This window comes from Panthera uncia, chromosome E3 (assembly GCF_023721935.1).
Source record: "Panthera uncia isolate 11264 chromosome E3, Puncia_PCG_1.0, whole genome shotgun sequence".
NCBI lineage: Eukaryota > Metazoa > Chordata > Mammalia > Carnivora > Felidae > Panthera > Panthera uncia.
The window spans coordinates 5,159,390-5,173,420 of NC_064815.1; the positions used below are offsets into that span (position 1 = coordinate 5,159,390).

The 14,031-nt window shown below is 44.6% G+C and overlaps 1 protein-coding gene across 5 annotated transcripts in view; it reads right to left on the reverse strand.

Annotated features, from left to right (window-relative positions):
• Positions 1-424: 424 nt before the first annotated feature.
• CPPED1 (calcineurin like phosphoesterase domain containing 1) overlaps positions 425-14,031 on the reverse strand; it is a 103,460-nt gene continuing 89,853 nt past the window's right edge. For 3 of the 5 annotated variants that reach the window (XM_049638272.1, XM_049638270.1, XM_049638269.1), the window contains one exon: positions 425-897. In XM_049638272.1, the coding sequence (XP_049494229.1) occupies positions 668-897 (230 nt within the window). In that variant the 3' untranslated portion in view covers positions 425-667. The remainder of the gene's footprint in view (positions 898-14,031) is intronic. The other 2 variants (XR_007459492.1, XR_007459490.1) reach the window with 2 other exon arrangements.

Consider the following 14,031-nt stretch of genomic DNA (forward strand, 5'->3'; position numbering starts at 1 on the left):
GCCCGTTCATGTGCCAAGCAGGATTTTCTTGTCACCCAGAAGGCAAGTTCAACTTTGACTTGTACCGACCGCGTTGTCAACAATGCCAGGAGTCTCAAAATTTAGTAGCAGATGTGGTCTACCCAGCTCCTTGTAAAAGCAAGCCTGCATAGCTCTAATGGGTTACAGTCATGTGCTTTGTTAGGAAGGAAAGGAGATGACCCGTGTTTTGCCTAGCACTTTGGGAGTCGTGACCACAATTTAGTACGATCGGATGCGACCTGATCACAGAATTTTCAAAGACCACACTTGGCTATCAAGGTAGGATGGAGGTCGACAGGTAGACATTTATCACATGCTAATTCACAAGCACTAATTCACAAGCAGAGCTGAGGGACACAGCACTCGGAGAATTTATTCAAGCATCCAAGCAGAGAGACGCTAGAATCATTTATTCTTTTATTTTCCAGTTCCCCCAACTCCTCTCTTTTTTAAAGGGAGGGAAGCTCTACTTTGAATACAATTTAGGATAGGAGGAGAGGACCCAGCTCTCTGATTTATGCAAAAGGACAAAAATCCACACATCGGCTTGGAGTACTTTTACGTTTCAACAAGGGACGGTGCGTACCTGCTGCTTCTGGTAAAGTAAAAAACCAGGGGAAGTGAAACACGAGATCGCCAGCCACCATCACTTTTCCTTCATCAGGCCCATGAGGTCATCTTCTATCCCCTTCTCACTCAGCTCATCCAAGCTGTAGTAGCGGTGAACGATTTTCTCGGCAGTGACCACGACGACTCGGAGCCCGTGGGTGTCCTGGCCCAGCTGGCATCCGATGGCAGATGACACCACCATGTCCAGGTTCTGGTAGGTGCCCCCGGCATTCCTATGGTAGTGGCCTGAGAACACAGCTGTGACACCTGCGGGGGGAGGGAACAAGACATTAGGGGGCCAAGGATTTCCATGTAGGGAACTTGGGGGGCTCCCCTGTTTTCTTCTGGGAACAACGCGGTATGTTATTAAATTAAGTGCGTAATATTGACTCAGTGCCTAAGAAATGAGAAGGCAGCCTCGTGACATCCACAATCCTTTCAGGGAATAATTCATCGATATAACATATTAACACGTTTGTTATAACCGGCGCAAGAAAGTGCCAGGGAACAAAGGGAGAAAAGGAAGATAAAGTGAATGACTTTGGGAGAGATACAGGAAGTGGAAGGAAATATTCTGAGGCCTGTTATCGACAGCCACAGGAGACAAGTTAAATGTCTACAAAAAATCATGTTTATGGGGTTCTAATCAAGCGAGTAGAGCATGCTCAGCATTTAATGTACCTTCTCCTCCCCACACTCAAGAGTCATGGTGGGTAAGATAGAAAAAAAAAAAAAAGACCAAAGGACAGAAGTCGCCTCAGCGCCGAAATAAAGAGCTCTGTGGATGAGAAACTAGACAGAAACGCAGAGTAATGAGCGGGGTTGCAGTATTGCTGGGAATGAAGCTCCTGTAGGGTAACAGAGACTGAAAGCAGTTTCTGTGAGATGAGCAAATAAAGCCCGGCCCCTGTTTGGAGAAGGGGTGGCCTGGGGACCTCTGTCTATGGAAGGAGGATGCAGAAAACCGTCGCTGTCTGGGGCCCGGGCAGTGGTGTGCAGGTGTCTTTAACAAGTACTCCAGAAAATAAGAGAACCGATCTGTAATGCTCACTCATTTCTGTGGGTGAATGCTCTCGTCATGGCTGCTATCAAATCACCCGCGTGATGTCACTGACCCAGACGTGGGAAAACATGCGGTGAGCACATCACTCTGTGGCGCCTCTTGCCACACAGATACAAAAGCCGTGAGCAACCTGGCAGCATTGTAATAGCAATAGGTAGCAAGGTAATTAGAAAAGAGTCAGTTTTGAGTATTTACTACCTTTGCTTTTCAATAGAATTTATTCACTGGTGAGTTCGGAGAATTTAATTTTTAGTAATTGTTGTTTGACAATGAGCTCACAGAATTCCTTAAAATTTAATCACTGGTTTTTGTGAGCTGGATAGGAGGAGCTGTCTCGAGCACACCACTGGGCTGGGGCTTGTAGCGATCTATGGGTCTAGGAAGGAAGGACAGACATAGGCTCAAGTCTAGGAAATGAGACATGTTTTCTCAGTGTTACCATGGGCAAGGGCCTTCCAGCTCTACTGTAAGACCTGGTTCCAAATGGGGCTGGAGTGGAGAAGCCCAAACCACCAGGCAGGAGGAAGCTATTCAAGAGAGAAAGTGAAGGAAAAACCAAAGAAAAAAAAATTACGACTTACTCAAATTGAACCTGGAAGAAAATCCCACCACCTGTGAAGAAATCTCATGCTAAGTAAGACAGTCTACAGACTCCTCAATCAGGAATATGAATTCACTCCAGATGAAATGAATGATATAAAACTGCCTGACAAATACTTAAAATGAGTATGTTTAAGGCATCAAAAGGTCCTTGATAAAGGACTAATATCTACAAAAAACAACATGTTAGGAAAGAAAACAGGCATGAAAGAAATGAGAATAATTGGTAACAAAAGCTCAGAGATAAAACACAAGCCATTAAAATATAAAACAAAGACAACTCTCAATAAATGGGATAAATTCTAGACGGGAAACTGTTTAGAGAGGAAATCAGTGAATTAATAGGCAGAATGCAGGCAGTGAACCAAAGACAACACAGAGACCCATACACAAGCAATAAGAACACGCAGTACAAAGAACCCACAGAATGGATTAAGAGGTATCAATGGATGCTTAAGAGGAGCTGGAACAGGAGAAAGGAGGAAATGATAATAAGAATAACTTACAAAGGAATGACAGACAGCAGACACCCCTAGCAATAACAGAATCAAAGAGTGATACCTTCCAATGCTGAGGGAAAGCAACTATGAACCTCAAATTTTATATCCAGCTAAACCATCATTCAGATTGAAGGGCAAAATAAATACATGCTGAGGCATATAAAGAGTTTACCACTTCCAAACCTTCACTGAAAGAATTATTAGGAGATCTGTTTCAGCAAGGAAGGGATGAAATTAAAAAATAGTGATGAGCAAACACTAATAAATATATTTTGGTAAATTTAATTAACTACTGATTTCCCTTGAAAAAACTATTTTTTAAGGTGAAAGTGAAACTAAAACTCATGAATGTCAGGATGGGAAGTTCAATGGATAATTAAAGTGCATGAAAGTTATTGTCATGTTTGGAAGGAATGCGAAAATAATAAGTAACTTTGTATTTGCTAGGAAAAATGCATAATTAACATGCTTCTTGAAAATGGGCACAAGCAACCAAACTAAAAATAGACAAAGTGTACCTTTCAAAACTTTAAGGTTTTGTGCTTCAAAGAACATTATGAACAACGTGAAAAGATAACCCGTGGAATGAGAGAAATTATTTGCAAATCATATATCTGATAAAGATCTAATATCCAGAAAATATGAAGAGAAGAATATGAAAACTATGAAAAGATGTTCAATGTCACTGATCATTAGAGAAATGCAAATCAAAACCATAATGAGGGGCGCCTGGGTGGCTCAGTTGGTTAAGGGTCTGACTTGAGCTCAGGTCATGATTTCACAGTTTGTGAGATTGAGTCCTGCATCGAGCTCTGTATGGACAGTGCAGAGCCTGCTTGGGGTTCTCTGTCAGCCCCTCTCTCTGCCCCTCCTCCACTCACATGTGTTCCTTCTGTGTCAAAAATAAATAAACTAAAAAAAAAACAACATAATGAGATACCCCTTCATATCTACTAGGATGGCTATAAATAAACATGGAAAACAACAAGTGTTCACAGGGATTTGGAGACATTAGAACCCTCATATAGTGCTGGTGGAAATGTAAAATGGTACAGCCATTCTAGAAAACACTTTGGCACCTCCTTATAATGTTAAACATGGAGCTATCATGTGGACCAGCAATTCCACTCCTAAGTATGTACTCAAGAGAAATGAAAACACACAGCCATGTACAAACGTGTGTGAATGTTCACAACATTACTCACAGTAGCCTAAAAAGGAGCCTACGTGTCCATTAATCGATGAGTGGATAAACAAAATGTGGCACATCCATACAATGGAAGATTATTCAGCTGTAAAAAGCAATGAAGTGAAAGAAGATTCTTGTATGTCAGGGGCTGGGGGAAGAGGGAAAGAGGAAGGGAGAGTGACCACTAACAGGCACAGCATTTCTTTGTGGAATGGTAAAAACTGTCTAAAAACGGTCTGGAATCAGTGATGATGGCTGCACTATTAAAAGCAATGAATTTAGGAGTGTCTGGGTGTCTCAGTCGGTTAAGTGTCTGACTCCAACTCAGGTCATGATCTCACAGTTTGTGAGTTGCAAGCCCCATGTCAGGCTCTGTACTGAAGCCCAGAGCCTGGAGCCTGCTTCAGATTCTGTGTCTCCCTTTCTCTCTGCACCCTCCCCATGCCCCTTCCCCCTGCCCTCGTTCATGCTCTCTCTCTTTCAAAAATAAATGAATATTAAAAAACCCACTGAATTTGTACTTTAAAAGGGGAAATTTTATGGTATGTGAATTATATAATACCTCAATAAAAAATGCAAAAAATAAAATGTGTGGGATGAGGAGGAAGCTAGAATGAACCATGGCGTAGTGGATTGGAGGTGGAGACATCAACAGGAATTCATGTTTACCTTAATATCAGATGCTAAAAACAGACGAGGACACCCAGAAACGTTTATAGAGGTGTACAGACACAGGTTAGTAAACAGGATACGTCCTTCCCAGCCTAGAAACAAGGGTGCACACTAGCAATGAGCACACCTAGTGTCCAGATCTTGGTTTCTAACACCATTCTCCAGTAAAAGGAGATGCAGATCCTTGGAGAAGTGACTGACGTAGGGCTCGGGCAGGAAATACACAAAATGAGCCTGGAGCAGCTTGTCAGGCCAGAAAGTAAGGAAGTGCTGAAGTTCTCAAAAGCTCACAATAATGGGGCGGGGGAGGGGGTGTCAGAAGGGACAGAGGGGTCAACTGAAAGAGCTCCCCATAGCCAAAGCTTAACAATTTGAGCAACAGCTAGTGCTGAATTATAACCCAAAGTATAAGAAATAGAAATCCATGAGTCTGTGTTAATATAAATAAACATGTAAATGTGGGAAAAAGGGACGAATCTCCCATAGAGAATAACAAATAATTTACTTAGATATTCTGCCCTCAAGCAGGGGGAGCATAACTCCCCACCCGTAGGTGCGGACTGTGCATAGGGACTTCAGTCCAAGAGTAACTTTATGGTGGAGACACTGACCGAACATCAGCAGGGATGACAGAGTCAGGTTGACTGCACACACGCCACGATGTACCTTGATGACGGTGATGAGAACGGCACTTTACATCCGTGTGATCTTCCCCAAACCCAGGGCTCCAGCCTGAGAAAACCATCAGACCCATCCCAAGAGAGGGACATTCTATAAAATACCTGACCAGTACTTCTCAAAACTGTCAAGGTCGTCAAAAACGGTCACAGCCAAGAGGAGACTAAGGAGGTGTGATACAGAAGCGAGGTGTGCTATGCTAGATGGGATCCTGGAGCAGAAAATGGGCATTAGGTAAAAAGTAAGGGAACCTGATTATGGACTTCATTAATAAAAGTGTTATCGATATCAGCTCATTAATTGTAGCAAATGTGCTACTGGTATAAGACATAAATAACGGGGGAATCGAGGTACAGGGCATGTGGGAAGTCTCTCTATTATCTTTGTAATTTTTATGCAGATTTGAAGGTGTTCTAAAATTTTAAAGTTATTTAAGGGGAGCCTGGGTGGCTCAGTTGGTTGAAAGCCTGACTCTTGATTTCAGCTCGGGTCATGATCCCAGGGTTGTGGGATCGAGCCATGCATGGAACCTGCTTAAGATCTCTCTGTCTCTCTGTCTCTCTGTCTCTCTGTCTCTCTCTCTCTCTCTCTGCCCCTCTCCCCCACTTGCATGCTCTCTATAAAATTTAAATAAATTTAAATTCATTAAAAAAATACGGATAATTTCCAAAAGAAAAAAAAATGGAATATGTGGCTTTCAATCGGCAAAGAGGTGGGGGAAAAAATCACAATAACTACAGCAAACGAAAAAAAACAAACACGAAATTTTAAAATGTTACAGACACCAAATGCTGGCTCTGGTGCAGAGACACTGGATCACTCCCACAGCGCTGGTGGGAATGTAAAGTGACACAGCAACTCTGGGAAACACTCTGGCAGTTTCTTACAAAACTAAATGTGCATTTACTGTTATGACCCAGCAACAGAACTCTTTGGGATATTTATCCCAGAGAAGTGAAAACTTAGGTTCAAATATGTGTACACAGATGTGTTCTACAGCTTTATTTGTAATAGCCGGAAACGGGGAACAACCTAAATGTCCTTCAGTGGGTATACGGTTAAACTGTGGCACAACCACATCACGGAATACCACTCAGCAATAAAAAAAAAAAAAAAAAAAAAGGAATGATCGACTGATACACACAACAACTACAACAGATAGCGAGGCGATTATGCTGACTTTGAAAAGCCAAAATCAAAAGCTTCCATCCTGTGTGATTCCGTTGACACAGCATTCTTGAAATGATGGAAGTGTAGACACGGCTGCTAGGAGTGAGGCACAGGGGTTGTAGGGGTTGGGAGTGGGTATGGCTATAAGAGGGATCCTCGTGGTGATGGAACCGTTCGCATTTAACAAGGATTCGAAAGGGCTGAAGGAAACACGTTCAAAAATGTTGACAGCAGCTCCTTCTGCTTAAGAGGATTCTGGGAGAGACTGCACAGAGCCCTGTGACAAGAGCCGCCGTGTGCTCACAGTAGGAACGGAGACCCACCTGTGGGCAGGTGCGGCTGTCTGCCCGCTGAGGTCCACACCTCGGAATGGGAAGGAAGGGGACCCAGGTTCTTCTGTTTAGAACAGCCGAGGGTGGCGAGGATCAGCGAGTTCCATTTACTGTTATCAGGATGCAAACAGATACAACCCATCTCAGAGAGGTGCTATCTTCTCACGTTCCCTGATGTGTTCCCCTTGACCCAACACCAGCAATTCCATTGAAATGCCTGGAGAAGAGTCCACAGATGCAGATGATGTGTTGCGTCTGGAGGCATAAATACATAGTGCAGTGTTTGTGATGCTCATTTACAGGAGACGGGATGGATGATGGGTGTATTTCACACAAGAGGTAGATTTACATGTGCTGGCATTGACAGTCACCAAATAGGTTAAGTAGGAACAGCAAGATGTTAAAAAAAAAGCATCGTGTGATCCTGGTTTTGTCGAAGAGAGCACATGCGTAGGAGGGTTTGTACGCACTGGTCTGTATCCCCCAACCCAATGGGGCTATGTTCCCACTGCTCCCACGGGTGATTTCATGGAGACGGTGCAGGGGGGGGGGTGCTGGGATTAGTGAGGGGGCATCACCTTCTACTCTTTATTTCTGTGGTACAACTTTACCAGTGATCATGAACACACACGTCCAGGTGACCTGAACAGCGTGGTGGTGGCATGCCAGGTGCCCCGGGGGGAATGGTGACAGTAGGGAAGGGTGGAGGGGCCACCACGCCAGGGCCTGAGCTTGTGGGTCAGAAGCTGTGGGTGAGGCCCTGGGTTGGGCGCCCAAAGGGTCCTCGCCACAAACGGAGGATTGGACAGTCGTGGCCACACAGACTGGAGGACCATGGACAAGGACCGTGGACGTGAACCTCTTCCTCGCCTTCCTGGCCTTTCAAAGCTGTGGGGCCTGGGCCATCGGACCCACCTCAGGGAGTTCCTAATGGCCAGACAGAAACCACTCAGTGTCGTTCTTATTTGGTTGTGTACTAGATTGTGTGTGTGGAATTTGGCTCTTTCTGCCTAATTCCTAGCTGCAAACTGTAATATTCTGGAAGGCATGTTTGGCAATTTTAAGAGTGGCTCGCATTGGCCGTAATTAGCTGTAAAGACTCACCGATGATCAAGTTTCACGCCATATTTATCGGCGCCCACAGAGACAAGAGCATTAATGGGGACCGTTCGAGTGACCGGAGGGACTTTCAGAGCGGATCTCTGAGGACAGCTGGGCTGGGGATGGGGCTGCAGTGAGTGTGCTATCCATCGTCCTGCTGCAAGCCCCTTAAGGCTCACCATTTATTGCTAATGTCCCAAGTCACAGCCAATGTGACTGAATGATGATTCTGGCATTAGCAAGGATGCCTAAGAGAGCTAGCGATAACGATGGGGGAGTCTGTCGGTGAGCAGGGCCATCGTGTTCAGGATGTTCTCCCCTCTGGCAAGAGATCGTCTCCACCCCCACCACTGCAGTTAGAAACTTCACATCTTGGAGGCCTGAATAAGAAGCTGTGAGAAATGGCCACGGAATAAGGGCACAAAGGGACGGTCAGGCAGAAGGCTAAAGTTTGCATCAAAAAGGAGGAGGGTAGGCCTAACTGTCCTTCCTGCTGGGTTCTGGTGCAGAGTTTAAGGCTCTGGGACATTCCTGGCTGGCCCAAAGGTGCGTGAGAGACCCTCTTCTTGGGCTGGAACCAGAACCAGAAGCAGCCTGGTGGCCGACAGACGGAGCTTCTATTTCCCACCTCCTGGCAAGTTCAGCACTTTTGAACCCAGATCATGTTCTCCCAGTCCTGCCTCAAGTCAGGGCAGTATTGAGGCAGGATGAGAGTGGCTTAGAAGCAAGGACAGCCACAGGACGCTAGGGCCCTTCCATCCATCATCTCACTGAATCATCCCAACGGAGGCTCGAATCACCATTTTTCAGAGGAAAAACCCGAGGCCAGGACAAGGAACAAAGAGGCAAAGTTACACAGCTGGGAAATGGATGTCAGAGCCTAAGTTCTGAACTGACCTTGCAGACTCTGTTTCTGTTCTTTTTCTTTTTGTTTATTTATTTTGAGTGAGAGAGAGAGTGAGCATGGGAGGGGCAGAGACAGAGGAAGAGAGAGAGAGAATCCCAAGCAGGCTCCACGCTGTCAGCGGGGCTCAAACTCACAAACCCGTGAGATCACGACCTGAGCTGAGATCGAGTCGGAAGCCTGGTTCTGTTCTTTGGGGACCTCGGGCAGGGTATTACTGACCCTTGAGAGCCTCCGTTCCCTGGCTTGTGAGACGAATAATGAAGATGACTCATGGGTGGCAGGGAGGTTTAAAGAAGAGCACCGAAACGGGTACCACAGTAGATACTCCTGAACCCTCGGGGCTCCGTCTCGGGCGGGGTTGGCGGCTGGCAGAGGACACAGACACCACGTGCTGGCTCTGCCACGTGGTCTCCTGTCCGAGTTACAATCCCCTCTCATGCCAACAGGCCATGAGGACCCATTTCTGCTTTTCTATTAGCCTTTGATGGGGAAGCATTGATTCACAACTCAGCGGAGGTAGGGGATGCATTAATAAATCACAGTTTCCTTGACGGGGGATTGATTCTAGTGGTGTTTTCAGGAGTTGGGCAGAGTTTCCATCCCGGCTATTCATTAGTCATCTGTGGCCGACATGCTTCTACAGTTCCTTAATTGACTGTTACGTATGGATTGTTTTTGAATTATGAACTGCTGTAAGGGGATGACAAGCATCTTCTTAAATTACCACCAGAGGAATTCCCAAGCAAAAGGCAGCCCCTGTGCATCAGGGGAGGACCACTTCTGTGGCATTCGCTTCACGCTTATTTCTCCATGGTATCAAGTCGCAGAGATGGTATAAAAGCTATTTTTAAGCTGTCTTGATTCAAATTCATGTCAAATCAATTGGGAAGGGAATGCAATCTCCATGTAATTTAATATTCGAATACTGGAAGTGTGCCTCAAATCAGTCAGGAAATCGGGAGGCTCCCCAGTACAATTCTAGTATTAAGAACCGGCTTCCTGAATGCCTTAGTGTTACTTAAGCCTGGAAAGAGTGAACAGATTTAAATTGGACGGCTTTTGCTTTTATCCTGAGTAGATACACTTTTATGAAAATGTTATGCATCCTTCACATCGCCGGCTGGAATAGTGAAAATTGTGTTGTAAATCATTAGTCACAATTCCCATTTTTCCTGCCTCAGTGGTAAGGAAAAAAATGCGCTGGAAGGAAGGAAGGAAAGAAAAGAAAGAATGAAGGAAAGAAGGAAGAAAAGAAAGGAAAGGAAGAAAAGGAAAAGAAAAAGAAAAGGAAGGAAGAGAAAGAAAGAAAGAGAAAGAAAGAAAGAGAAAAGAAAGGACAGAGAAAGAAAGAAAGAAAGAAAGAAAGAAAGAAAGAAAGAAAGAAAGAAAAGGAATGAAGAGAAAGAAAAGGAAGGAAGGAAGAAAAAGAAGAAAGAAAGAAAGAAAGAAAGAAAGAAAGAAAGAAAGAAAAGAAAGGACAGAGAAAGAAAAGGAAGGAAGGAAGAAAAAGAAGAAAGAAAGGAAGAAAGAAAGAAGGAAAAAGAAAGAAAAGGACAGAGAAAGAAAGAAAAGGAATGAAGAAAAAGAAGAAAGAAAGAAAGAAAGAAAGAAAGAAAGAAAGAAAGAAAGAATGAATCAGTAGGAACATACAGAAAACAGGTGCAAATAATCCCTGTAGCTGAGAGGCAGGCCTTGAGACACTGATCCCTGCCAGCAATTGGCGGACTGGGGTGGCCCACGTGGCAAAGGGGCAGAAATATGTTTCTTCAGCAGGGCTGGGAGGTGCAGCCACGAATCTGAAATCAGGGTACGGTCCACTACTGGGTCAGGGTTTTGAGTTGCCAGTTTGGGAATTCTAGGTTCCTCTAGAATCACTTACATTTCACTGGCACGCATCTCCCCAAATGCCCGAGAGCCTGTGGCCCAGGCCGGCGAGGGAATGTGCAGGAGGGGAAAGACCAGCTCCACAATCTCTGGGTGAAGCTGGAGGCTGTTTCTTCTGCCAGCTCAGGGCAATAAACACTTGTGGAGCTCCCCCTTGGTGGGAGGGTAGTGAGGCACACAGAATGACCATTCCTAGCAACTGAACGCTCAAGGCCTACAGCTGGATAGTAATATAAACAGCTATCCATAATAAAAGGCAGCAAGTGATAAGTGCACGGTTTGCAGTGTTTTATTTACTGAACGCCCACCCTGAGCCGAGAACTATGCTTATTATGTATCGTTTCAGTTAAGCTTCACAAGGACCCCCATGAAGACACTTGCTCCCTTTTGCAGGTGAGAAAAATGACACACAGAGAGGTTAAAGGACTTGCCTGGGGTCACAGAGCTAGGATTTGTGTGACCCCACACAAGGGTCAGGCTGACTCAGAAGATGTTCTGTCCATCACCTTCGAGGTACAAAGTGCCAAGGATCATGACACGGCAGGCCCAGTGAGAGGGCTTCCTGGAGGAGGTAGCTTTGACCTAAACACACCCTCCACTTCTGCCGGTTCTTTGTTCACATCTGTCCTGGGACTTGAGGTAGGATAATCATTATGGTGGTAATGACAGTGATAATTAGCGGTGTTTATGGAGCGCTCGCTATCAGACACTGTTCTGAAGAGCACTTTATGTGTTCTCAGAAGGCGTAATCCCCACAATTTCCCTACAAAGACGGCATGGCTAGTATCCCAGTTTGGCAGATGAGAGGACAGATGTAGACACATTTCACAGTTTGCCTAACTCAGCACGTCCCCGGCAGGGCTGGGGTCAGAACGCAGGAGTCTGGTCCAAGTGGAGGGAAACTAAAAGCCTGTGAGAGACGGGGCACACGAGGGAAGGACAGGAGTTGGGGTGCTGGGAAGGCAGAGGCAGGATTCCCTCGCTATGCCTTTGAACACTCCCCAGTTGTGCGATATAGAAGAAATTCTTTTTATTTCAAGCTTCTTTATTTTGAAAGAGAGAGAAAAGGCGGGGGAGGGGCAGACAGAGGGAGAGAGAGAATCCCAAGCAGGCTCCACGCTGTCAGCACAGAGCCCGACTCGGGGCTTGATCTCATTAACTGCGAGATCATGACCTGAGCCGAAATCAAGAGTTGGATGCTTAACTGACTGAGCCATGCAGGCGCCCCCATGGGGGAAATTCTCACGCACGTCCTCCAGGGGAGTGCATAGTGGCACCAGGATTCCAGGTCAGATCCCAGCTCAGCTGGAGGCGAGGGGGCTGCGCTGAGGGCTGGCCGAAATGGAGACGGGAGGTGCAGACTCACGTCTGCATCCTCCTCCTCCACGTGGGGAGCATCAAAGCACCCCGTCACTCCCAGTTTCGGCCTTGTGTGAATTCAAACCTTCCAATCCCCAAACTCCCATTGACCGAAGTGGGATCTTAAAGACATTTCCATGGAACGTCCTCTGGGGATCGCCTGTACTTAAGTGACCTGGGGTCCGCCAACATTTTCTGTAAAGGGTCACATAGTATTTTAGGGCCATGCAGTCTCTGTGTAACCACTACTCAGCTCTGCCCTTACTTCATTGCAGGGAAGCAGCCGCCATTCATAGTTATGTAAACACATGGGCATGGCTGTGATCCAATAAAGCTTTATTAACAAAAACGAGAGGAGGGTCGATTGGAGAAAAAAAGCTTACCATCTTGAAAAACAAATAAATTTGGGTGATCAGCCATGGTTTCTCAAAATTCTCCAAAAATTAGAAGTTTCTTTCTGTACTTCTCACAAATCAAGAAAACAGTAATTTATAGTTTATAAAACTAAGAACGCCATTCTGGCCAGGGGAGACGATGTATTTGCCCTGCAGAGAACACTGCTTTAACGAACATAAAAGTTATTCTATTAGCAATTACTCAATTATTCAATAAACATGAGCATCTATCCTATTGGTCAGAAAGAGACTTCTATGTTTACTTGAAACTAAGAGTGTCTGCATCCTTCCATCTAAAACAGTAACTCAGACCTGAAACATTAAAAAGACTGTGTGTTGACAAGTTTTGCTTGAACTTAAATAGCTAATGGGCTGATACAGTAAGTGCATGTACCAGTAAGAGAAATGACAGAATTTAACCAGCATATAGCTCACACTCAAAAAATATAAGTATATGCTGCTGAATTAACTTTCCAGGTGTCCTTTATACAGACAGTGTGGGGTGGAAATAGCTCTAAAGTGGCCCTGCTTAAAGGAAGCATAATGTGAGCCTCTTGTGTAATTTTAAATTTTCTAGTAGCTGCATTTTAAAAAGTAAACAGTGACAGGTGAAATTAAGTTTAGTTACGTATTTAACCCAATATTTAAAATGTTATTCAACATAGAATCGATATATAAAATGTTACCAATTTTACATTACTTTCATACCAAGTCTCGAAAATCCAGAGTGTGTTTTACGCTTAGAGCCCACCTCAATCTGGACCAGCCACGTGCGGGTATGACACTGAACAGAGCAGTTCTGGAGGGGGACAGAGGTGGAAATCCAATCCCAGTGTTGGCGCTTTTTAACTGAATGGCTTTCGTTTCATCATCTGAAAGATGGAGATAATAAGAGCTACCCTGCAAAGCTGCTGCTGTGAGAAACAGCTATTTTGTGCCTTGCACACAGTAGGCTCCTGACAATTGAATGCCATTATTATATCAATTACTTAAATGACTGAATAGTTCAGTAATAGAAGCACTGAATTATTAATATCATACAAGGCCTTTTTGCAGAACAAAAATAACCACACCACATACACAGACAAAAAATTTTAAAAAGTAGCTCTAGGATCAATAGTTCTCAAATTTTACAAGGAAGGTGAACTGCTGGGTCCAAGCATAGCTCTTCTTTTTTGGTTCAGCTTCAAATGTAATTGAAGAACCATAAACTTCACATATTCGATCAATTTGAACACACGTAAACACCTAGAAACCATCACCAAGATCAAGATCACGAACACACCCATCATTCCCAAAAGTTTCCTCGTGCTCCTCTGGAATCACTCCCTCCCGATGTCCTGCCCCAGGCCATGTGTGACCTGCTGTTTCTATAGATTAATATGGATTTTATATAATGGAATCACATAGTATGCACACATTTTTGGTCTGGCTTCTCTCATGCAGCATGATTTTGAAAGATTCATCCACATTATTGGATATATATATATATATATACACACACATATACACACATACACACACACACACACACATATATATATATATATA